Below are 24157 nucleotides of genomic sequence, written 5' to 3' on the forward strand. Positions count from 1 at the left end.
CAACAGATGTTGGACATTGATGTGTGTAGAATGTTGAACGATACTTCAAGAGATTTCGGAAACAGGTGCAAAGAATAAATATGATCACGTGACAACGATGCTCCGCTTATCGATCGTTGAGGGAGGAATGGCATCACGTCGAAGTGAGCTGCGAGAACACATGTTCGATGCGATACAACATCCCGACAGTTCATTTCGCCGACAAACGATGGTTTTGAAGGGACCAAGATGCTTCTGTCTGTGCTGTGAAGGATGCGCGCGAAGAGGAAAAAGTATTTCTCTGGAAGAGGTTTGAACTCTCGACCGGTGTGAAAACGGCTATCGCCGCCGACGCGTAAAATAGAAACCTCATAAGCACACAACTCTAACCACTGAGCTACCAGAGACGAAATTACTCAAGAAGCCCTGCGGGCCGTTTTGCCTATGAAGGATTCAACTTGCCAGGTTGAGGTCGGGTGTGATGAGTCCTGCTTTTGGCCTTACCCAATGGCTGTCCGCTACAAGGGTATCATATCGCTGGATACCAGTGATACTGCGTACACCAGTACGAACAATGTAACTAAGCCTGACGAAAGAGCTTGAAACGACCGAAGAAGATCAGAAGTGAAGCAAAAAGCGAAAAGCAAAAAAGACCGAATATGGGGCGGTACCTTCACGGTGATGCCACGAATTCAGCCATTCTATGATTGTGGCAATTTTTGACGTCACACGCTGTGATTGTGGTCATTTCCTACTGAATCGGGGAATTCTACTCTGGTTTGTAAATCGCCGGTTGCGGGGGGAGTGAGTCGAGTGTCCCGTTTAGATGGTTGATTACCCCATACTCGAGGCCGACCACACTGCGACATCTCAAGCCTTTATCAGTGCTTGCTGTCATCCTAATCTATCATCTCATTTCGACCTTTCCCTTTCCCTCTTGTTCCCCTCTCTTTGTCTTCTTCCCCATTTGCTCTCACCATCCCTTCTACTTAGCTGCACACGATGAAGACTGCAGCAGTACTCGTCGCCGCTCTCGCGGCCGCAGCATCTGTCGATGCTGGAATTCACAAGTGAGTCAGGTAACATCAGGCCGCGTCAGCGTTGCCACTCCGCGAGAAGCGACTGATCTTTTCTTCACTCCTTTTTCAGGATGAAGTTGGAGAAGGTCGCTCTCACTCCCTCATCTCTCTCACCCGATGCATCGAATCTACGACCATCGCCTCAACAAGAGGCCGAATGGCTTAGACACAAGCACCTCGGTCTCGCCCACGAAGAGTCCGTGAACGGCCAAAAGCCTATGATGGGTATGGGTGGATCTGGCAGAAAGCTCAAGGGTGAACACCAGACTCCACCGGAGCTCAACGATGAGGACAGAGAGAAGTACTGGGCTCAGATGATCCACCACAATGGGAATGAGAAGAGAACTCTGAAGGGTGGCCACGGCGTTCCCTTGTCTGGTATGTTCAGACGCAATATGGATGCTTCCTTAGCTGACTCCGAGTCCAGACTACATGAATGCTCAATACTTTGCTCCTATCGAGATCGGTACTCCCCCTCAGAGCTTCAAGGTCGTCCTTGACACCGGATCTTCCAACCTTTGGGTACCCAGCACCAGCTGTAGCAGCATTGCGTGCTTCGTGAGTGGCATCTCGTCCTTCGGCTGTCTGGTAAACGCTGATACAGTGCCGAATAGCTTCACGCCAAGTATGACAGCTCCGCTTCATCATCCTACAAGGCCAACGGTACCGAGTTCGCCATCCGATACGGTTCCGGCTCTCTCGAGGGTTTCGTTTCTCAGGACACCGTTTCTATTGGTGACATTACCATCAAGAAGCAGGACTTCGCCGAAGCTACCAAGGAGCCTGGACTTGCTTTCGCCTTCGGCAAGTTTGACGGTATCCTCGGTCTCGGTTACGACACCATCTCTGTCAACCACATCGTTCCCCCCTTCTACAACATGCTCGCCCAAGGTCTCCTTGACGAGCCCGTCTTCTCTTTCAGACTCGGATCTTCCGACGATGACGGTGGAGAGGCCATCTTCGGTGGTATTGACGAGGCTGCCTACACTGGCAAGCTCAGTTACGTTCCCGTCAGGAGAAAGGGATACTGGGAGGTTGAGCTTGAGAGCATCACTTTCGGTGATGAGGAACTCGAGCTCGAGAATACCGGTGCCGCCATCGACACTGGTACTTCCCTCATCGTCATGCCTTCCGATGTAGCCGAGATGCTTAACAAGGAGTGAGTCTGATGTGATTCTGCGCCTCCAATCGTTGACAACTGATCAAATGTTCCAGGATCGGTGCCACCAAGACTTGGAACGGACAATACACCGTTGACTGTAACACCCTCGACTCCCTGCCTAAGCTCTCCTTCACATTCGGTGGCAAGAAGTACGCTCTCAAGGGTGAGGACTACGTCTTGAACGCCGGTGGGACTTGTATCTCCTCGTTCACTGGCATGGATATCCCTGCTCCCATTGGCCCTCTCTGGATCGTCGGTGACGTGAGTGTAACGGTGTTTTAGACCACTACAAAGTGCTAATGAGGTCATCATAGGTCTTCCTGCGAAAATACTACACCGTCTACGACCTGGGAAGAAATGCTGTTGGTTTCGGCTCGGCTAAGTGAATGGTAACATTGTAGTATTGATGGATCAATCATCATAGTCTGAGAGGAAGTGAAGCACTGGTCGAATCATAGACCTACCAAAGGCTGTACTGGAGCGTGGCATACATATCTAGTCGAAATCAGATTCAACAAGTTCAGCATGTATCATATGATTCTTCGCCGTGTATAGGGAACACTCCTAAGAAAGGTGTAATGGGAGTAGAACATTGCCAACCCAACGGCGCACTGCAGTTAATGAACGAGGCAAAGCGACCAGTATTTCCCCCGGGTTGATCGACCTACGTTGTTACTGTAACTTACTGGACTACGTATTATAATCCCTCTGACTACTTACTCCCTGAATGAACGATACCGCGGTGGTGGTCTTGTAGGAGATACTCCTGATTCCTGGCGTCTAGCCTATTCTTGGCTGTTCCGTTCCCAGGTCCACGCCGTCTCATCCGGTGATCCAATCAATATGGAGATCTGGGGATTGACCCCATATTCTTTCGCACGATCTCCAGCTGATAAAATCCAATGCATAAGCTGTGTATGAGTGACGTATATGCGTAGTGAGTGCACTGACTTGCAGCTGGGGCATTCGCTTGGATGGCAAGCCATTGCGTACTGCGAGGTCCGAAGCGATGCCAAGAAGCGCAAGCGTAAAGTCTGGGAGATACCCGGGTGTCATTTCCTCGGCGTGCATTCTAGTGCACAACATGTCTTTTCACGACCGTCCGACTCCGGCGATTCGGAGTCAATTTCACCCTTCTAAATAGATCTATCTCTACACGCGAGTGGCGAGTCGGGTCTTTCTTTGCCTGGTGCTTGGTCCGTCGTCCCACCAAATTACTACTACTACTACTACTACTACTTGTTGCACACGTACGATCGCGCACATCTTATGTACAAGCGAACATGTCATGAAGGAACGAGTTGGTCGACTGCGCACTTTTCCCATAAGACCGCGGGGCTTGTGTCGGCTTTGAGCTTGGGGGCTCGGTCTTGGATGGACGGCCGCGAAGTGCGGAGAGAAAAGCTCTGTTTTGTAAAAGGGTAACTACTTGCTTCATCACGAGTGACGGATTTTCGGACGGGAAGCCCATTCATCGGTGGTTAGTCCTCCAACGCCGAGGATGATGAATGCGTGTCATTTAGTGTGGATTTTTCGTGTGCATGGTCATCGTGCTTTTATGTGTTCTTACTACTCTTTGCACTCCAACTTTCCCTTCAAAGCAACTTACTATTGACCACGACCATCAACCCGCCGCCCACGCCCCGTATAGAGATTTCGGCAACGGGAGTAAAAGTGGGAGGAAAAAGTGGAGGTTGTCCACTTACCGAATCAGCATTCATCCAACACTGCTCACACAATACAACGAGGCATTTCTCACCCCGACACGATCGACACACAACACGCCATCTGTCGTTGTGACAGGACAATTGACACGTGCATTCACAGGACCGGTAGGGTTTATCTAGCGACAACCCGCCTGTTTGCAACTTCTGGATCATTGAGTTTGCGGCGCGGGCGGAATTTGAGACTTTTGCCAAACGCAATTAAGACCTGCACGACCTTATACTCCAGCAGTCAAGCCCTACGCCTTCTCCATAACAATTGTCGCCATCATCGGTTCAGCAAGATACAAGAACCCGTACCGCGTCACTTCTTGCTCGACAAAGCTCCTTTCCTTCTCCACAACGCCATGACCTCCACAACGTCAACAAACACACCCTATCCGCCTGCTTCACCCATCCCGCGACAAGCCTTCCTCGCTCATCCCCGCATCATCCTCAGACCATCTTCGAATCCATCCTTATCCGCTCCTAGATCTGCAGCACCATCCGAACGTGGTCACCCACAAGGCGATGACGAGGAGGAGGATGAGCTTCAAGATGATGACGACGTTGATGGTCGATCAACGGGTCCGACTATCGGCTCTGTGACAGAATCGATTCGACCCACAGTGATACCTGCTCCCCCTATGTCTATATCCAACTCACAATCTGGATCCGTCCATGCTGCCAGTCCTAGAGGCGGTACAGGTGCCGGTGCCAGTGCTAGTGGTGGAGGAAGCACTGGGAAAAGCAGGAAAAGCAGTTGTGAACTTTGTCATCATCGGAAAATCAAGGTGAGTGAGGTTCACGTTTCATCTCGTCCACCTCGAATCGGACAAGCCTGGAACAAACAGCACAGGTCAACCAACGTGGTCGGATTATCGCTGGAATCTACTCTATCCATGCGTCCCATGCTAATGGTCTGACGATACCTCGCAGTGCGATCAACAACGGCCGTCTTGCTTCTCGTGCACTCGCAAAGGTCAAATCTGTCGTTATGCCGAAGAAGCAGAACCCAGTAGCCTGCACAAGAGCGCTTCTGGTTCCATACATCAGCGTGCTATGAGCGTGACCATTGTGAACGCCTCCGATCCCTCTATAAAATATACAGTGCCAGTCCCGGGAGGATCAACACCGGCTCTCAAGGTAGGATATGGGCATGGTAACCATCCGGAATGGAAGGTAGACACTGCCACCCCATCTAAGAAAGATTCCGGCGAGATCGTGGGAAGTGGCAATGGAAAGAAGAGAAGCAGCGAGAGGAGAGATAGGATAGTGGCTGGATTCGATTCGGATAGTGAGGATGAAGGTGAGGGCAGTTCACGTGGTAAAGGCGATAAGGGGAAAGCAAAGGCAGATGTCGATCTCGAGCTGGAAGCGTTGGTGGGAGATAAACAGGAGGAGATAGATGAACTGGAAGAGGACGAAGCAGACCAGTCGACAAGTGTAGGAAGTCAAGGAAGTAAGAAGAGGGACATTTCGATCGACGACGATCTGTCTGGCGAGGTGAGCCTTTGTGATCTTCAACCTTCATCACGAGATTGACTAAAACGACACCTTTTGCTGGTTAGCTACTTGAGCTGGCTTCCGCGGCGCCGTCGAAGAAGAAGAAACCCCTACAACAGTCGTCCCTCACAACCACAACGTCCCAAATATCGCGTCGCCCTCCATCGAGACCCGTTCCACAGCGACCTGGGGGCGGCCGGTCGTCCCTTCCCAACCAGTCGTTCACACCGACTTCCGTGACGAAAACCAGCGCCTTGACCTTCACGACTCAACCGAATGCTCCCCTCCGCTTTGATCCCTACTCTTCGCCGTTGCAAAATCTGGCCCACTCCCTCCCCTCCCGAGATATGCAGACCATCCTCTTCAATACCTTTTTCTCTGACCCATTACTTACCGAGGGGATCTCACTCCTCCAGCCTCAATACATGGAAGACTTCAAAGGGCTACTAGAGCGGAAAAATACCAGACTTCAAGCCGGAGATGCGACAACACTGGCCAGCGCTTTCCTTCTCCTGGCCGTGGCTTTGCGCATACTGCCCGAAGAGACGAGCAAGCTGCTCTTGGCTTCACAAGGTTTTGGCAACGTCACCAATCAGTTCCCTCGATCGCTATCTCGCATCGTCACCTGCCAGCCTGCATCCAATGCCGATACCACTCCTTTGGACCAACGGTACCTTGACCTTGCTCTTCTATGCTCGCAGGTAGCAGAGCAAGCCGATCCACCAAGTGTGATGTTGGTCATGTTCAAGCTCATCCTCTACCGCTTTAGCATGCTGGGACACCGACGGGATAAGACGATTGTTGCCGGAACATGGCTGGCTCAAGCCGTCAAAGTCGCCCAGGCTCTCGGGATGGGCAAGGAATGGGAAGGGTTGACGCAAGGGGAGAGAGAATTGAGGAGGAGAGTCATGTGGTCCTTGTACGTGGCGGACAGACAGCATTCTTTGTGAGTTCCGACTCTGTCTAGCTCAGATCGGACCTCTCTGACGCTTCACAGCGACACGTCCTTTCCTTATACAATCATGGATGCGCACCAAGGCATTCATCTGCCCTCTCCAATGGCAGAAGCGGATCTGTACATGCTCCGACCCGAGACTCGAGACCTACCTCCTCATGCTACGGAAGTTGCTCCGACATCTTGTACTGCGCTCTTTATCCATACTCACCTCGCTCGGCGAATCACGCCGATCCTCGATTCTTTCGCTACCATCTCTGCGGCCAATACCCCGCACGATCTTGTCCTTCGATTTGACGCTTCTCTGGACGCCTTTCAGGATGCTCTACCGCCCTATTTCCGGCTGTTCCCACTAACCGAGACTCGATTCGATACCACCCATCTGTACCTCGCAGCACACAGAGTCCGACTGCACTCTACTCTATTGGCATATCGAGCCGGAGTGCATCGCACTCATCTTCTCACGTATCTTATGCCCACGTCTCCACCTGGGATACGACAAGTCATCATGCAAATGTGCCTTTCCTCGTTGAGAGTTCAGCGATCAGCCAAGATGTTGGATGCGAAAGTAGCTTTCAGGCTATTCAATCCTGTCACAGTGTTCGAGAACGCGGCGACTCTCGCTTTCATCATGTACGTGGGCAAAGCGATAAAAACTGCGGCCATTGTAGAACAGAGACAGGCGGCGGAGCCTCTCACACCAGAGTATATGGGTATGAGAGCGGGAATATCGGAAGCTCTTGAGCTGCTCGATACTGTCGGACCGAACGAAGGTGCAGGATTCGCAAGGAAAGCGGTGGGTGTATTGAGGGAGATCATCTTGAAAGTTGAGATGCCTATACCGATGTGAGTAAGATCTAGGACAATGGCTTGAGAGCAATTTTCTGACCACGCTTTTCGAATTCGAACTGTCCTCTTCAGACTCAGTCAAGATGTTGATATCAAACCGATCATTGACGTCGCGCTTCCCTTCACATCGGTCCCACTGAACGGATCCGGTGGAGCTGTTTCTACCCCGGCTCCCCTTTCTGCTCACCCCGTAGTAGAAGAAGTGTTGGCTCCGCACTCGTCGACAGAAACGGCAGGAAGTGTTCCGACCCAACGAAGGAACAGTGGCGATAGTGTCACCTCTGTTCCTGTCGAGTCAAGAGGTTCTGCCTCACCCCAAAAGAGGACGGCGATGAACCCTTATCTGCATAAAGTGACAACGTGGTTGGACGGTCTGAGAAGGAATGGAGTAAATATGGATGTCATGTTGAGAGAGGCGGAATGGCAAGGTGCTTGGGAGAGGATTGTAGGGGGTATGTAAGGCGATCAACCGGTACAAAGACAAGGTGTCCGCCGAGGAGAACGGGAAATGTGTGTTCTCCTTCGAGAAGGAAGAAGATCGGCCAAGAGTGGGAAGCGATCTTGACCGTGGAGTCATGGGTCATGGTCGGAAGCTTGTGGGCTTGTTCTGAAATCTCATTATCGTCTGGTCCCGCTTTCACCGAGTTGGACGGGTTTGTACTGAACTTTCTCTTCATTGGTCAAATCGTGTTTCCTCTTCCAATAGCCATATGATAGCGGTCGCACATATGTATACCAAAAGACCTGTCAAGTTTGAGATAGGGCGGAAGCAGTCAGGTATACGTTCTAGTACAAGCCAGCTCAAGCTGGTCCCCCGCAATGGTGCACAACGGATCAAGATCAAATAAAGTAGAGTCAAGTGCTATGATGTCATTACCTCTATTGGGGGTGATGTAAATTCGGGTCGGCAAGATGTTTATGAACATCACTGCGAAGAGATAGCGAGTACGGAAAAAGAGATAGAGACAAGACAGAGCACTGGTGTACGACATGATGAGATGCGCTAAAACGCAGCGAGAAGGACCGAGATGGAACTACATGACCACACAACAACGTGATGGGGTATCTTGATGTTGTCGACCGCCCCTACGCTTCTCTTTCTCCTGAACAAAAGCATGGGGCGGAGCCTGGAATGGTCCAGACAAAAGTCTTTGAGCTGCGATGGATTGTCTCTAAGGCGATAGACGGCCCAAGATCAGCTTTGAGCACAATACCTCATCGAGACCCGATCCGACCCACCTTTTGGTCTTTTCTCACTAATTTTACTAATTCCCGAAAGGCAACGTCCACATTTACGCCGTCTGCTGCTGAACATTCGATGAATGGAGCGGATAGAGACCGGGCCATTTCTCGTCCTTCTAATCGGCCGATTGCTCGTAACTTTGCCAGATCGCACTATGATTGGGGAGTGATGGGCATCATCAACCTCACCAGCATTCTCCTCCGTCGAAAGAACCCCGGCTCCTCGACAGACAGTGAAGTCCCACTTGGAGCCTGACATCGACAGCATAGATTCCACCCACCTTGTTCGACACGACCACACAAGGCACATACTCCCGATCCTTCACACGCAGAATCTCACGATGAAAGTTCGGTAAGGACTCAAAGGTCGGTCGATCTGTGATCGAGTAGACGAGGAGAAATCCTGAACCGAAAGTGTACCATTGATCTGCCATTGCTGCGTATTCCTCTGTAAGTGGTATGTGTAGATGAATGGTCAGAGGGACAATCGCGATTGAGTGAGATCAAGCGTGGGATCAGAGATTCCCAGGACAGGAGAAGGGTAAAAGGGGTAGATAAGAGCACAGACGCATGTGGGATGAGGAGGAAATGAGGGCAGAGCGGACATCGAGCATACGTCACTCGTCCGTCTTCTGAAGCTGCTTATGATCGGAACGAACGCCTTACTCACCCTGCCCAGCCGTGTCCAGAATCTCCAACGTAACCGCCTCATCATCCACCACAAACTGCTTCCTATACGAGTCCTCTATCGTAGGATTGTATCCTCTGAATTGGCGTCGTTACGATTCAGCTTGACGTGGGTCCAGATACTCAGATCTTCACTTACTGTTCTGAGAATTGGGATGTGACGAATCGGATCGTGAGAGCGCTCTTGCCCACACCTATCAACAGGAAGCAATCAGCACAATCTGACGAGCAAGAGGGACATCGATAGAGTCGCACATCGGAGAAGATGGACTCACCGCCCCCGCCTACTACGGCTAACTTCTGTTCTCGTGGGAATGCACCCTTGCGAGATTGGGACATGGGCGGAGTCTAGCAAGTTGGGTGCAAGACCAGAGGGAAGAAAGTCATAGAAAGATCCAATGGAATACTAGGGGGAAGGATCGGACTAGAAGGCTGATTTCATCCTATCCCTGCTCTCGAATAACGGTTCGTGCTGTCTGGTTGTCCCTTTTAAGCAAGATTGGTGAATATGATTGAGCTTGCTATGCGATGATATCGAAGATCGACCAACGTGTAGTCAGGATCGTGGGCTGACTCACAAGGCAAAAGAGGAACGACGAGTGCTCCAATGCTTGGTGGTCCGAATGGGACCTCCGCTCTGGTCCGATTTGACTGCGCTGCAAGAAACGGTGAGAAGCGGTACCGAGCACAATTCCGAAGTGGGAGGCGTCCAGACACACAAAGGAAGAGGATCCTTTGGGTCCAGAGGTTACCTATGTGGGATGTGGACATGTTCAGGGAGAATGTGATTGGGATTGGGATAGGATGGATTATTTGATTGATTGATTGGGATAATCGTTGATTGCATGGGGACGTCTGTATTGGAGGGAAAAGACAATCACGTCCTTTCGGCTGATATGACATTTCCTCATCTGGTAATTTGTACGACACCGGCTCTCAGAGTTGCCGAATGGTCCACTTGATGCCACGACCGAACGTGACCTCTCAACATCCACAACTGATCCCGACCAACAGGACCACACAACATGGCTGCACTTTGATCAAGCATCGCTCAAGACACGCTGGCCAGTCGCATCTCAAGTCCGACGATCTATACCACGACAATGCTAATCTTAACACTGCACCGACCTGGCTCTGCAGTCAACCTCGCACCCACGTTGCTCAACTCGATTCGTCAACGCAGACCCCAAAAACGGACCCTCATCCCACAACCACTCCCACCCCTCGTAGCCCCTCGACCCCTACCCACCACCTTCAACGCCAGCTCAGAAGATGCAAAGACCAATAGAGCACTCATGGCAGGGATGCTGGGCGAGATGGAAACATTACGATCACACGCCAGAGAAGGAGGTGGGAAGAAGGTGTTGGAGAGGTGGAAAGCGAGAGGTAATGAGAAGCTGGGTGTGAGGGAAAGGTGGGTGGTGTCAACACGCTCTCTCTATGAAAGTGGATATCGTATTGATGGTCGATCAGAGTCTCGGCACTTCTCGATCCTGCAAGTCCATTTATAGAGCTGTCGCCTCTGGCAGGGCATGAGGTGTATCCTGATCCTTTACCTGGAGCCGGTCTAGTGACAGGTATAGGTGAGCAGTCGTTCGGCACTGTAGTACTCGTGATGAAGGAAAAAAAGAAAAGGCATCAGACAACCGATATATGTGCTGATCAATGTCTGTTTGTCTTTCTTTTCCCTACAGGAATGATTGCCGGTCGGAAATGCATGATCGTAGCCAATGATCCTACGGTCAAGGGTGGAGCTTACTATCCGCTTACAGTGAGCTGATATGGCAGACTCCAAGTACGACCATGACAGCTGATATTGCCCAAACCTTTTTTCTAGGTCAAAAAACACCTGCGTGCCCAGCAAATAGCTCTTGAAAATCGGTTACCGTGCATCTACCTCGTGGAGTCGGGCGGAGCAGCATTACCGTATCAAGCTGAAGTATTCCCAGATCATGTACGTGATCTTTCCGCCTGAAAGGTCACGTTTTTAGATGTATGGTGGAACACTGATGATTCGCAGGATCACTTCGGTCGAATCTTCTATAACATGGCTAGGATGTCAGGTTTGGGAATACCTCAAATCAGTGTGGTACACGGTATCAGCGTGGCGGGCGGAGCGTAGGTTAACATCTAGTCGATATCTCCCAGGAAGAAGCAAACTGACTCTCGAGTCAGATACATGCCGGCCATGTCAGATGTGGTCATTATTGTCAGAGTGAGTTGAGGTTCAGCTACCAGAAAGCCAACATGGCTAGCTGAACGATTACGGTCAGAATCAAGGCCGTATATTCCTTGCTGGACCGCCGTTAGTCAAGGCAGCCACTGGTGAAGTAGTGGACGAGGAGACGCTGGGTGAGATATTTTTCCCTTTCCGCTTTGCCAGGTGGCTGACATCGTTTCCTTCAGGCGGTGGGGAGATGCACACGTCCATCTCCGGTGTAGCAGATTATTTGGCGACCTCGGACTCTCATGCCCTTCGACTAGCCCGAGAAGCCATTCGTGATTTGGGACCCGCCACCTCAACGTCCTTACAGACGACACGACCCAAGGACGTTCGACCGCCTTTGTACGCTGCATCAGATATGGACGCGATCGTACCTTCTGACCCGAGACAGGCGTACGATCCGCGTGAGATTATAGCGAGGATGGTGGATGGCAGTGAATTTAGAGAATTCAAGAAGGAGTTCGGAAAGACAATCATCACTGGTTTCGCCGAGATACATGGCTACACGTAAGTACGCTTCATACGCTATCTTGACCAACAGTCAGATGCCCACGAACCTGGAAAAACGCTGACTTGAAGTGGGGTAGCGTTGGTATCATTGTCAATGCTGGTGTATTATTGTCGCATTCAGCACTAAAAGCGACGCATTTCATTGAACTCTGCTCCCAGCGTGGTATTCCCCTCCTCTTTTTGGTCAATGTGAGCGGGTATATGGTCGGCGAGAAAGCAGAGAAAGGCGGGATTGCGAAAGATGGAGCGAAGATGGTGAGAGCGGTTGCCAGAGCGAAAGTGGAGAAGTATACGGTGGTGGTAGGAGGAAGTTATGGGTGAGTCTGATTTGGTTGGCAAGAAGGCTGCACGTTAGCTCACGATTGCTTTCGACAGTGCCGGAAATTACGGGATGTGTGGTAGAGCGGTAAGTAGTTGTATGGCACTCGTTGTAGAAGGACAGAGCCAGGTTGTTTTGTGTTTCAGTGCAACCGCTAATTTAGCTGGAATGTGATGCTATTGAACGATGCTGATGTATTTACAATTTCAGTATTCGCCAAGATTCCTGTGGATGTGGCCGAATGCCAAAATATGCGTCATGGGACCCGATCAGTTGTCAACAGTCATGCACACCGTCTCAGGGAAAAAGAACGTTTCGGCGACTATCCGAGGCGAAGCAGAGGCTAAGAGGCAGATATTGAGAGAGGAGATAGAGAAGCAGAGTAGTGCGGTGTATTCCACCGCTAGAGTCTGGGTGAGTTCCGACTGATCTTTTGAAGACAGTGGCGAAACACAGGTCGAGTCTATGAGGTGGTGAGAAGACCGCACTCATATCCATGTATGAATGTTAGGACGACGGAATCATCGCGCCGAGCGATACGAGAGATGTCTTGGGTTTGGGACTCGAACTGGCCCATGAAGAGAGGGCCAGTAGGCAAGTTTCAGGTGGAGAAGGTAGGGGTATGAGAGGAGAGATTGGCGCCGATGGAGATGCGGGTGATTGGGGGGTGTTCAGGATGTAAGGTAGGGTGGAAGATCGGCTAGACGCTGTGTCAGACTTTTCATCGAGTGGCAGAAGGGCGGAGTGAGATATTCGTATGGTATTTCTGGTTGTAAAACTGTATAGTATACAGTATGAGCATGAATCCAGCATGATTTTGCTGAACTTCCCCGTCCTATGGAGCCCAAGCGCGGCTCGATCTCCACATCCGAACACCTTGCATTGCCGTACAACGAAACCGAAAGATAGCTGAATCGAGACCTGACTCCAACCCCTGAGAGAACAGGAGGATCCCTCACTGTTGATACTCGAAGAAAACTAAAACAGTAACACTGAAAAGGACGCTATCCCCCTCTTCTACCTACGACTTCCATCTCCGCTATACCCAACTCCACGCCTCCCCACTCATTCATAATTTCCTGACCGTCATCTTCCGCCTCACCAGCCGACCTCTCCCTCCGCCTCGATATAGGAGGAGGCGCAGGCATCCTCACAATTGTGATGACCTCGACTTTGTCGCCTCGCAGCTGATCTATCAAAGTAGGGTCTAAGACGTCCTCGAATCGGGCGGGAGGAGGGACGAGCGCTTGGGGTCTGTAGGCTAGATGATTGGGGAAATAGGGCAGAGCGGAGATGGGGATCGGTTCGGTGGGTTCGGCAGGTGGTGGTGGAGGGACGATCGCGAGCGGTTGCTGCCAACGCAATATAGCTCAGAGTCAGTTCGACTCCCGAGATTTGACGAGGACGAGCAGGAATTAATCTGACTGCTTTGGTTCATTATGGCAGAAACAGGACGCTCCGACGAGACTTCGCTAGACATCGTTTCCTGAAAGACAGATACAACTCACAAAGTGACCATCTAACAGATCCGATCCTTCCTCACCTACATCGTGTCCCGCACCACCACCACCCTCATTCTTCTCATCACTGAACCGATTCAGACGATTGATCTCCCACCAGTCGGGATTACTGGACCCGTCCGATCTGGTCCACAACAAGCTTTGTCGTTCTCGCATTGGGACATAGCCCGGTACACCGGGTACGATGACGCCGAGTCTCTCGGCCTGTAGAAGGATACGGAGTGAGTCAACGTTGAAACGATGTGCACGCATAACGGTGGATGAACAGCGCGAAAGTTGGGGCACGGAGGAAACGAGCCGGATGACAGTATTCACAAGTGACTGAATGGAAATTGTAAATGATATGGAAGAAGAAGAATAGACAGAAAAAGAGATTCTAAGATTCAATTGATTGACAATCAACACTCACCTCACGGACAATAGCGTGTCTACGCCGTCTGGCTCTCAAGAGCGACAAGAAGCTGACGATCGCGAACGCACAGAGTAATCCGATAAGGATATAGAACAGGTTCTTGTAGAACGATGAGGGCGAGTTGCCGTTGTTTGGAGGAGGGGAATAGGTAGGGTAAGAAGTTGGAGAGACGGTGCGGGATCCGGTGGAGCTGGAAGGGGTGTTGGTGATGGTGGATGACATTTTGGAAGATGATGATCTCCTCGGTTGAGTTGCGGTGATTAAGGTCGGACTCTCAATCCTCCTCGATGAGCGTCAAGCTGATCGAAATACTCTGTATAACTTATGTTATCGCAAGGTGGATGTGATACTGTTTCTTCGTGCCCAGACAAGAAGGAAAAGATGAAATCGTCGTCGCCAGGTCGGTGGGTGGTGTCGGATGTCTTAGGCTCTGTGGCCGATATCTTGGCTGTTGGTGACGATGAGGTTCGACTCGATCGACTTTCTCTCAGAGCGCGATCATGACACAAGCACCTTGGTACCAAGATGTGGTTTGATGGGATCTGCCAGAAGTCGATGTCTGATTTGAGATTCGATGAGAGTGAGTCCGAAGCCTATTATTCTATTTTCTGATCTGATCTGATCATTTCTCCACCGCTTCCAAACGTGCTCAGCCCGAAGATCGTTTCCCCTTTTGGTCCCTTGGTTTTCAATCTGATTCGGAATTGGAATTGCATTCTCACTGATGACGGGTGGCGAAGGATTCCATCCCCTGTGCATCGGAGCAGAGCGGGGTTTTCCCTTGATGACGTGGACTTATCTTACAGGCGGTAGAGGGGTCGCGACCACACTTCACTCCTTGCTTCTCGAAAGACACATGAGATTCCACTTGTAAAGTTACATGCCGCGAGACGAGGCGTACGAAACATCACAGAAATCAGAGAAGTACTATCGTCGATTGACACGAAGTACGACACTCAGCTGCAGTCTTCTCATCTTCGCCAACTGTCTTCAGTGTTACTCGACCGAACGAAGAGCCATTCGCTCAGCTGATACAAGTGTTCAGAAGAACGATCCGTGGTCACGGTCAGAATCAAGATGAGCTCTGATTTCCGGGTGGTCATGCCCCCATCGTCTGTCTCGAATGGCTGATCACAGTCTCATTCTGAAAGCTATGTCTTAATCTGAAAGGACCAGGTATCAGTGCTAGCTATTGACCCATCTTCGGGTCTGTTTCCTCAATAAAGCTTGAGGATATTCTGCATTGGCTGTACTCCTCTGGCCACCGGTTGGCCATACTGACTTTGACAACATTCCGCGTATAATCCTGAAAGGCAACATTCAAGGTTCAAGTATTCGCAATCGTTACGCATCATGTTCGACCGCTTACTACCTCCTAGCGAGATTGTCATCGTTATCCTCCTGACCTCACTCAGACTTCTCACGCCTTTATGCCTGCTACACACCTTGTTCACTCTCACCAGTCTTTGCGCATCTTCACTCCTCCCCAGTACTTGTCTCCCAGCCGTCCATTCAAGCGGTACAATCTACGCTTTCACCGAAACGCTATTCTTCTCGTATCACCTCTTCGTCGTCCGGCGTAGAGTCGTCCCTCCTTCAAAGGCGATAAGCGACGAGCAACGCAAGAGATTATGGAGCGATGCGATGCATGCGATCGACTGTGAGGGTGGCGGTAAGGCCACCCTGGACAAATGGTTAGAAGGGTGGTTTTACACCCTACCGGTGGCTGAGGCAAGAGGTATGGCAGGATTGAGAAGAGGGTTGCAATATCTGGGCCTGGTGAATGGGGAGGTAGGACGGAAGGTGGAGATGTATCAGGTCAAGAGAGGCAATGTGGAAGAATTCCTTGCTGGTGAGTTGTGTGGTTACAGTAACTGTCATCCTCAGATGACCGGTCCAGCTGGTGGATCAATAATGACTGGCTTGTCATGGGGCGTCTCAAGAGGACAATGGTGTTGTATCGTTGATCTTAATACTCCCACTTTTCAGGAACTTTCTTCAACCTTCCACTAGCAACTGTGCTCTCACAACCACTTGCACACCACTCACTACTGAGCCTCATCACCGCCCTCGAACATCGTCGAAATCATCGTTTCGAATCGGGTTGCAACCCTTCGGTCCGCCCACTCTGCCCAAGCATGGGAGGAGTCAAAATGCGATACACACCTCTAGGGGTATATCTGGCCATGGGCGTAGGTGAAGGTGTTTTGTCGTGGGGCTTATGGGTACTGGGTTTTGGCTGGGCGAAAACGACACCGGGGGAAGAGGGCTCAATGAAGGCCGTCACTGGAGGAAGGGAAGCAGTTGTGGATACCAAAGGCACCGTAGGAGCATGGTATCATCCAGGGATGAGGGCGGATGGTGGTGGTCTGCTTTGCTGGGCATTCGACAAGATCTTCCCTGTCGGACATCAGACGTCCGTTGATGATCACAATACAGTCGAAGACAATCGCTCGGTCAAGATGGGATTGGACGACTGCAGCAAACCGAAAAAGAAGCCAATCATATTCATACCGGGTCTGGCTGGTCCGTCACTCCTCATCCACCTCATCATCTCCCTTCTCACTCTCGATCAGCCCCTCTTCGTCATCTATCAACCTCACCTCTCCCTATCACTCTTCGCTACACCAGCACCTTCCACGCCAGACCTCGTGAGGGGAATCGAAGCTCTACTCGAAAGATATGGTTTCTCTGATAAGTCGTCCGGCTCCGAGAGAGGAGAAAGGGGTCTGGTAGTGGCTCATTCGCTCGGATCAGGATTGGCAGCTGCTCTCAACGACAATTCGGCATACCCGACATCTTCAGTCATAGTTAGTGGGAAGGACAGGGGGAAAAGGTTTAGGACAATCCTCTTAGATCCCGTATCAATCTTGATCTGTCATCCTCATTTGGCGAGGACTATCAATATCTCGAAATCTGAGGGAGGGATGGCGAGACTGGTAAAGTACTTCACGGAAGAGGTGGGAGTGGCAAGATATCTTGCGAGAGAATTCAGTCCGTTCGACAATCACTTTTCATTGATACGAAATTCTTCCTCATTCCGACCAAGATTGCCCTTTGCCCAAACAGATTGGCCCACAGGTGATCTGTCCTCAGATCAGAAGCTGGACCGAGTCGGAAGTACCACAGTCCTTCTCAGTCGCAACGATCATCTCCTGCCCATCGAGAAGATAGCCACTCATTGTATCAAGAACGGAGTCAGATGCCAGATATTGGAGAATATAGGGCATGGCGGATGGTTGTTCTCCCTCCCCCTATTCCTGCACGTGCTTGAGGCCATCAGATCAAACGTGAGATTGATGAATGGAGGATTTGCACCTGTATCGATGCCAAGCACCCAAAATATTGCTCGCTTGGACGACAGACCAACCACTCCGATTGATTCTCCCACCATTCCCGCTTCGACACCTATAAAAGTGATTCTCTCTCGTCAGTCTTTCGCATCATCCTCAGTACGAACTCGATCCAGATCGGGAACGATGTGCGAGAAGGTCAAGGGCGATGACCTGATTTGTCAAGGAGGAAGGAGCAGGAGTCGCACGCTCACTTCTTGTGGTGTTGGAGGGGTAGGGATGATGATTGGGAGGAGTAAGCTGGGAGATGGATCAGCAGGTAAGATGGACCGGCTGGTAAGTCTCGGCAGAGATAGAGATAGGTTGTTGAGTAGCAAGGCGGCGGGGATCGATGTGTGGACGTGAGGGGGGTAACTGCGGTGATGGTCGTGTGATAAGATACGTGTTTGAGAGGCACATGTAATGAGCGACGAGATCGACGTACAAGCTGTGCTCAGTATGTAGCGCTGAACGAAGAAGAAAATGCTTCTATGTACTGCACAAGTCGTCTTTGTACAGATTGAACAGCTTTTCTTGATGGCTTGGCTAACCTGCATCAGACACTGTATTTGCCACACAACCGCCACCACTCTCGCAGCTCGACGCGATTGCTTTTCGCCACACGACGGACCGGCGGACCGACTACGAACCATACTGACCGAGTTCTCACGTCCTCATGTCAGTGTACTGTGACTGACATGATCGCTGCACTAGTCCACCGCTAATCGTACGAAACGATATCAAGAAATACCAGTGAGGTTGCCCAGCCATGTAAGCCATTCGGTCAACGTCTTACGAGGAGCTGCGGATGCCGGATCGTAGAAGCCACAAGAGGAGGACTGTCCGTGCGCAATGTCAAGAATACAAATAGTAAAATAAAATAAAGCCCGAGAAAAGCACACAATGATACACTGCCTCTCCCTTCCATGGGACATCACCCAACCCGACATCATTTCTCTACAATCATCATCTCACCTCATCTGCTCCTTCCATACCAATTCAAACCAATAAACCCATACCATCACACCATTCGTACCCCGCTTATTGTCTCACCATGTCTCCCGTACCCTATAACCTTGATCAAGACCTACGTTACCTACCACGAAGAGCTGCCGCAGAAGTACTGACACCGAACGATACCCAGAAGTGAGCTGCCGGCCAGCTCGTCTGTCCGGACGGAAGAGACCCGCAGCTAACACTTGTCGTGCCATCAGGGTGACGTTGATAGTGGCAGGATGTTATGTCGTGGCGATAGCGATTTGTGAGTGATTGTCAAACGTTGTTCAACATCGAGAAGGGAAGGTCGGACGCTGATGGGCTTTGTGTTATAGTGGTAGGTCACCTAACGGGAAAGAGTGTACACTACACAGCATTGAACGAGCTGATCAATCTGGAGATGTTTAGTGGTATGTCCACTTCTTCCTGCACTGGAGCCTCAGCTGATCCTCACGACTCTGTAGGCATGGTACGTCCCGGATTTGCCACCGCTTTCCACGATTTTTATCTACAGGAAAGGGGTCAAAATATCTCTGATCGTTGTTTCCCTGGGCTGCTTTCTACCTAGTTCCTTACTTAGAACAACTGCTCTACCCATTCAAACTCCTTGTACGTCAGCTGGGCAGTGGACGGATCTCGTATAGGTGCCACGCTGATTCCATACAGACTGTAGGAATGCACGAGATGTGAGCTCATATTGACTGCTGACTGCAAGTCTCTGGCTCTCGATACAGCTCGCTGACATGTCCCATTTAGGTCTCATGCGGTAGCCGGCGTGAGCTTGCGGACAGCCTTGCGGCGATGATCCTCGGATCTGACTCTATACGAACAATACCAGGTCTTGACATGCGGGACTGTCGAGAAGATCACCGTGAGCTAGAATGATAGACAACTCTGGGGAGACAGCTCATACCTGTTGTCATTCAGCTAGATCCCAGAGAAGGTGGCTCCACAAGGATGAGAGGAGGGATCCCCGTGGTCAGTCCGCTTACTTCAGTGCAGCTATTCCTCACTGAGCCTCGCTATTCATGGTAGATCACTCTTCCTGCTGGATATCTGGGCTCATCATTCTTCGGAGCATGCTTCGTCGCCTGCGTGAGTTTTGGGTGATCGTAATGAGATTGGAAGAGATCCCTCTTGTGCCTCGCTGAACAACTCACGCATACGATGTCCACTGTCATCTCCGTCCGCTCAACCTCGAACCGCCAAGCAGGGGTTTGATACGGACGCATCCAAAGTCGCTTGTCTCGTTCTCGCGTTTTTCTTCCTATTGACTCTGTGGTGGGCTCGATCCAGCTGGACAGCATGGGCGACAATCGCCCTGATGGTCGCTTTGATAATCGTGAGTGCACGTTCTGCTCAGAAATTCACATCTCGTATTCGAGGCCTCTCTCCTATGACACTGCAAATCTGATACTCGCGCAGATCTGTTGGCTCGTAGCCCATTCTGTGGCACTACGGTTCTTGGTCCTCTTCATCGGTGTCATGTCATGTTTTTATGCTATCGTAAGTGAATCAGTCACCTCGTCCTCATGGATGCCAACTAATTGACCCCTTATCTGCTTAGTGGGATATAATCGACGTAGGTCACACTCAAATGATCGGCAGAACATCACTCACCTGCTTGACGTTATCACCATTCAGGACACGCTCGCACGGAAAGTCAACAGCTCTGACGCATCCGAATATGCCAATGTAGTAGGCTGTTGTGGTTCACGTTTCTGGGGTCAGCACCCGATTCTAGTGTACAAGAGATACCTCAGCTGAATCTCATCCTTTCCAGGCGCATTTTGGCTTATCCAAGCTTGTTGTTGTCAGCTTGAGAATCCTTCCTTCGAGCTCCGGTGTCAAGGGTAGCAGCTGACAGGGAGTTCAGTCTTCGCAGCTGGGATCCTTGTTGGTATTGTCGCCTTCAAAGATGATTGGCATACACAAGCTCAACATGCTGACACCTTTCTGGGCGGTGAGTGAGCCCAACTTTCGTTCCATAGTAGCCTTCTGATGACGACACGATGACCGTTCCAGGAACACCGTGAGATCGGCCTCCTTAGTTCAACGAATGCAATGTTCCATGTCTCAATGCATAGATCTACCAATGTCCATCTGATCATGCTGGAACACCCAATAAGACCTGTTGGACGTAGTCCGCTGCGATACCTAACCAGATCAATCCACCAAGATAACCATTACTGGAGAACTTGCTCCAGCAATCCGGTCGACTATCAAAGTTGACAGTCAAGCATTGCCAAGCGAGATGAGCAGCTGCCCCGCCACATGAGATGAGATAGTACAACGGTCCTAGACCTGCCAAGTGGCCGGTGAGAGTCAAGAGGGATACGAAAGACGCGGAAAGGGTAGAGATGACAGTTCGAGATGTATCGGGGAATCGGAGTGCCATCGATTTGACACCGGCAAGAACGTCGTCCTTCTTGTCCTACAGAACGAGTTGATCACAAGGTCAGTATCGCAAAGCCATCGGCTGAATCTGCACGGGATACTTGGCGCCAGTTTGGAGTATGTATGTATGTGTCGAGAAAGAATCGCACCTACCTGATGAGCATAGATGATGTCATACATCACACACCAAGCTGCCCCACCCACATACATGGGAGTGGCAATGGTCCAGTCGACGGCGCCAGCAACGGCGGACCAGCCGAGGAAGGCCCCCCAATTGAAAGCGAGACCTGAGTTGGGAGTCAGCAAGGGTGGAGATAAATCGGAGCACGATAGGTGATTGTAGAGGTAAAGTTGAGATGGTCGGGACCAAGGTCGAGTAGGGATGCACGAAAAGGTCTAGCACGACTTACCAAGGACGACCTGGGGATAGTACGTGATCCGTTTCATGAATGGGTAGATCACGACGAGTGACAGCGAAGAAGCCCCAAGAACGATACTACATCGAGCGATACATCTTCGTCAGCCTCATATGTCACAATTGTATTGCGACAACAAGATCAGCCTTGAGAGACGGAACGAACGTGTAGCGCGATGTGAGGGCGTTGAGACGGACTGAAGCCAAACTCACCTGTACCAGTTGAGCTGTGTGAGGATAGCTAGTCCGATAGACATCTGCGCTCCGAGGAATGTCAATGCTCCGAATTGAGTCACATCCCCAGCTGCAAGGGGTCTTGTCTTGGTCCGTTCTGCAAATCAAAGGAAACCCGATCAGGTCCAAAACAATCTACAGACTGTTCTCTACAACAACCCGGAAATTGGTAAAAGACACGAAAGTCAAAGTCAAATGTGTTTGGGATAGAGTGATACCTATTGATGCGTTGGCTTCGCCCACTCACCAACCATCGCGTCCATCTTACTATCCCACATATCGTTGATGGTGCATCCTGCACCTCGCATGACCACCGCCCCCAACGCGAAGAGAGACATGTAGAACAGCGGAGTGGAAGGCGGGAGATGATTCAATGTCGAAGCCATCGTGATTGACCATGCTACGTGGGACATGATTGAGGTCAGTCGTGGTCTCAATCAGTCAAAAGAACAGTAGGTAGATAGCCAAAGTAGGTTGGTACGTGTTCCAAACAACATTCGAACAACGGAGATTGTCAAACGACCAGACCGGGTTTGATGAGATTAGAGACTGCAAGTGAAACAAATGGCGAATGATTGAATTTCAACATCTCACCACAAGGCCAATAAAGCAATATCGATCCTATCGGTTTATCTATCCTCGTCAAGAGCAAATACGGTTTCGCCCCTTCGGCCCATGTCGGTAAGATCTTGTCGAGGATCGTGGTCGGTCGCGCTAGTGCGCTTGTCGACGATGACGACGACGACGCAGTGAATGCGGGGGAGGGATCGATCAGCTCGGAGCTTACTCCGGGAGGTATGGCGGTGGAAGCTGATGGGATATGTTTGACTGTGGTAGAGTTGATTGGCTGGGAGGAGGGTGTGGAAAGTTGACGGTGTGGAGGAGATAGAGTGGATAGTATTGTTGTCGTTGGTCTGGACCAGTGAGTGGAACGGAGGTGGAGGTGGGTGTCGAGTCTGATTGATGAAGCTCGCGAGGGAGGAAAGAGGAACAGAGGTCGACCACATCGCGTGGGTCTGATGATCGCGGGAAACATCGTGCTGCTGCCGTATGGGTGTCTCGCAATGTCGAGTAAGATAGCGATAACAAAATGATGACAATCGAGATGACGAGTCAAAAGTCGGTTCGTATAGTCGGTCAAGTCAACTTTCAGCGCGTGCGATGGCAGATTCGTGCCTGACCGAGAGATCTGGGATGTTTCTTGGCTTTGGCAGTCCATCCACGTCTTTGTCTTGTCCTCTTGCTTGTCAGTCAGAATCAACGCACACATAGTCTCAAGAGGCCACGATCGACCTGGCAAGGGGTATATCTTCATGCATTGGTATCTAGTATGATCATCACTCCTTCTGCCTTCGACTCCGTCAATCACTTCTTGCCCTCTTTGGCCTCTGTGCGAGTGGTCCAGTCAGCTTTGATTCTCTGCAACGGATATCACACGAAGCTCACCTCTCCGTGTCGCATCTTCCAACAGTGTGGTGTCGACTGATTTTGCAGACATCCGCACGTATCGAACCACAGATCCTCGGATGAAGGTGTTCTTGACGGCCATCTGAACGAAGGGAAAAGAAGTTCAGCGGGTAGGACGCGAGAGGAAGGGTGGTGATGGTAGGCAGGCAGGATACACAGGAAGTAGGAGTAAGGAGATAAATGGAGGACGGTAGTGGTGATCCGAAGTGATTGACGAGGAAGGTCTCATACAGTGAAAGGCTATCGAGCGATTCGTCTTCCCGAACCGGAAGTATATAGACGGAGAATCCACGTACCATATGGGGATGTCTCTCCGGATCTTCGACTGAAATGTTGTCTAATCGGATGTTGAGGAATCTAGAGAGCGAAAATGACACAATCAGCTATCAGGATCTCGAACGGTCCTTCCTCGGACTGAAGCTCAAACTCGTCCCGCTTCCCCTTTCCAGTAAGAGATAGATGATCCTTCCCAAGATCAAACAGCTGCAAGAGGGTAGCTAATAGCCAGATGCCAGTTTTTGCCTACCTTCCGTCGTCCTGAGCCAAAAGATGGCGAAGAAAACACTTACTGATCGACCGATTTCAAGGTACCTGTTATTGAGAGATCATTCTTGAGTTCGACAGTTATGACTTGGTCCGTCAGGGTCTTGAAGAAGCTACATGTCGGCCGTCATGATGTCAATATCTCGCATCTGATCTGGATGTTCGACTTCTAGTCTTGTCTAACCGATGCCAGCTGCGTCCACTGACGTGGTGGAGGTGCATAGAGCATTTGGAAGGAGGAAGGACCGAGAAGGACGACTTGACTTACGAGAAGATCAGCTATCAAAAGCGTACATGTCAGCTGTCGAGTATCAAAGGATTCCGGTTCAAGCCAGCTCACCATGTTGCAGGTCTAGTTGACTTGAGCTGTCGCGTGATCCATGAGTCTCGAGAAGGAAGACACACTGTCCGAGATACAATGAACGATCACAGTCGACATTTGACGAGTGAGAAGCAACGAAAGGAGGGCTCCAGTGCAACGCGTGGCTTATCAATTCCCGTTATCGAATATACCACGTCATTCCACTCCTCCACCTCTGGACATTCACTGCGAAGCATTTTATTGATTTCCTCTTCAACTCAAACTCGACTGTGTACCGTTCAACACCGTACAACAGTCTCATCCT

The 24157-nt window shown here is 50.7% G+C and overlaps 9 protein-coding genes across 9 annotated transcripts; 5 read left to right on the plus strand and 4 right to left on the minus strand.

The window, feature by feature from the left end:
• Positions 1-981: 981 nt before the first annotated feature.
• On the plus strand, positions 982-2606 carry IAR55_002216 (uncharacterized protein; the record flags this gene model as incomplete). The annotated part of the gene is made up of 6 exons (XM_066945333.1): positions 982-1049; positions 1129-1436; positions 1486-1616; positions 1673-2217; positions 2274-2481; positions 2535-2606. 6 exons carry the CDS (start codon positions 982-984, stop codon positions 2604-2606), a joined length of 1332 nt encoding a protein of 443 aa, XP_066804022.1.
• Positions 2607-4291: 1685 nt separating this feature from the next.
• On the plus strand, positions 4292-7693 carry IAR55_002217 (uncharacterized protein; the record flags this gene model as incomplete). The annotated part of the gene is made up of 5 exons (XM_066945334.1): positions 4292-4717; positions 4863-5429; positions 5495-6375; positions 6427-7230; positions 7306-7693. The coding sequence occupies 5 exons, from the start codon at positions 4292-4294 to the stop codon at positions 7691-7693; spliced, it is 3066 nt and encodes a 1021-aa protein (XP_066804023.1).
• A 574-nt stretch (positions 7694-8267) lies between these two features.
• On the minus strand, positions 8268-9501 carry IAR55_002218 (uncharacterized protein; the record flags this gene model as incomplete). Its single annotated transcript, XM_066945335.1, has 6 exons — positions 8268-8405; positions 8473-8628; positions 8757-8923; positions 9146-9240; positions 9302-9356; positions 9438-9501. The coding sequence occupies 6 exons, from the start codon at positions 9499-9501 to the stop codon at positions 8268-8270; spliced, it is 675 nt and encodes a 224-aa protein (XP_066804024.1).
• A 764-nt stretch (positions 9502-10265) lies between these two features.
• On the plus strand, positions 10266-12897 carry IAR55_002219 (uncharacterized protein; the record flags this gene model as incomplete). The annotated part of the gene is made up of 12 exons (XM_066945336.1): positions 10266-10576; positions 10636-10745; positions 10857-10933; positions 11000-11116; positions 11183-11280; positions 11338-11377; positions 11436-11514; positions 11569-11893; positions 11974-12213; positions 12272-12302; positions 12426-12629; positions 12727-12897. 12 exons carry the CDS (start codon positions 10266-10268, stop codon positions 12895-12897), a joined length of 1803 nt encoding a protein of 600 aa, XP_066804025.1.
• Positions 12898-13219: 322 nt separating this feature from the next.
• Positions 13220-14369, minus strand: IAR55_002220 (uncharacterized protein; the record flags this gene model as incomplete). Its single annotated transcript, XM_066945337.1, has 3 exons — positions 13220-13567; positions 13724-13939; positions 14145-14369. 3 exons carry the CDS (start codon positions 14367-14369, stop codon positions 13220-13222), a joined length of 789 nt encoding a protein of 262 aa, XP_066804026.1.
• Positions 14370-15791: 1422 nt separating this feature from the next.
• IAR55_002221 (uncharacterized protein) lies at positions 15792-17845 on the plus strand (the record flags this gene model as incomplete). Its single annotated transcript, XM_066945338.1, has 2 exons — positions 15792-15999; positions 16137-17845. The coding sequence occupies 2 exons, from the start codon at positions 15792-15794 to the stop codon at positions 17843-17845; spliced, it is 1917 nt and encodes a 638-aa protein (XP_066804027.1).
• Positions 17846-18533: 688 nt separating this feature from the next.
• On the plus strand, positions 18534-20511 carry IAR55_002222 (uncharacterized protein; the record flags this gene model as incomplete). Its single annotated transcript, XM_066945339.1, has 15 exons — positions 18534-18625; positions 18694-18740; positions 19044-19084; positions 19142-19161; positions 19232-19250; positions 19314-19346; positions 19403-19453; positions 19511-19570; positions 19689-19817; positions 19901-19981; positions 20043-20057; positions 20120-20201; positions 20259-20288; positions 20352-20438; positions 20501-20511. The coding sequence occupies 15 exons, from the start codon at positions 18534-18536 to the stop codon at positions 20509-20511; spliced, it is 798 nt and encodes a 265-aa protein (XP_066804028.1).
• A 71-nt stretch (positions 20512-20582) lies between these two features.
• IAR55_002223 (4-hydroxybenzoate polyprenyl transferase) lies at positions 20583-22836 on the minus strand (the record flags this gene model as incomplete). The annotated part of the gene is made up of 6 exons (XM_066945340.1): positions 20583-20909; positions 21026-21159; positions 21283-21368; positions 21501-21618; positions 21769-21921; positions 22116-22836. 6 exons carry the CDS (start codon positions 22834-22836, stop codon positions 20583-20585), a joined length of 1539 nt encoding a protein of 512 aa, XP_066804029.1.
• Positions 22837-22886: 50 nt separating this feature from the next.
• IAR55_002224 (uncharacterized protein) lies at positions 22887-23874 on the minus strand (the record flags this gene model as incomplete). The annotated part of the gene is made up of 6 exons (XM_066945341.1): positions 22887-22909; positions 22968-23070; positions 23285-23345; positions 23558-23644; positions 23800-23810; positions 23872-23874. The coding sequence occupies 6 exons, from the start codon at positions 23872-23874 to the stop codon at positions 22887-22889; spliced, it is 288 nt and encodes a 95-aa protein (XP_066804030.1).
• Positions 23875-24157: the final 283 nt, after the last annotated feature.

This window comes from Kwoniella newhampshirensis, chromosome 4 (genome assembly GCF_039105145.1).
Source record: "Kwoniella newhampshirensis strain CBS 13917 chromosome 4, whole genome shotgun sequence".
Lineage (NCBI taxonomy): Eukaryota > Fungi > Basidiomycota > Tremellomycetes > Tremellales > Cryptococcaceae > Kwoniella > Kwoniella newhampshirensis.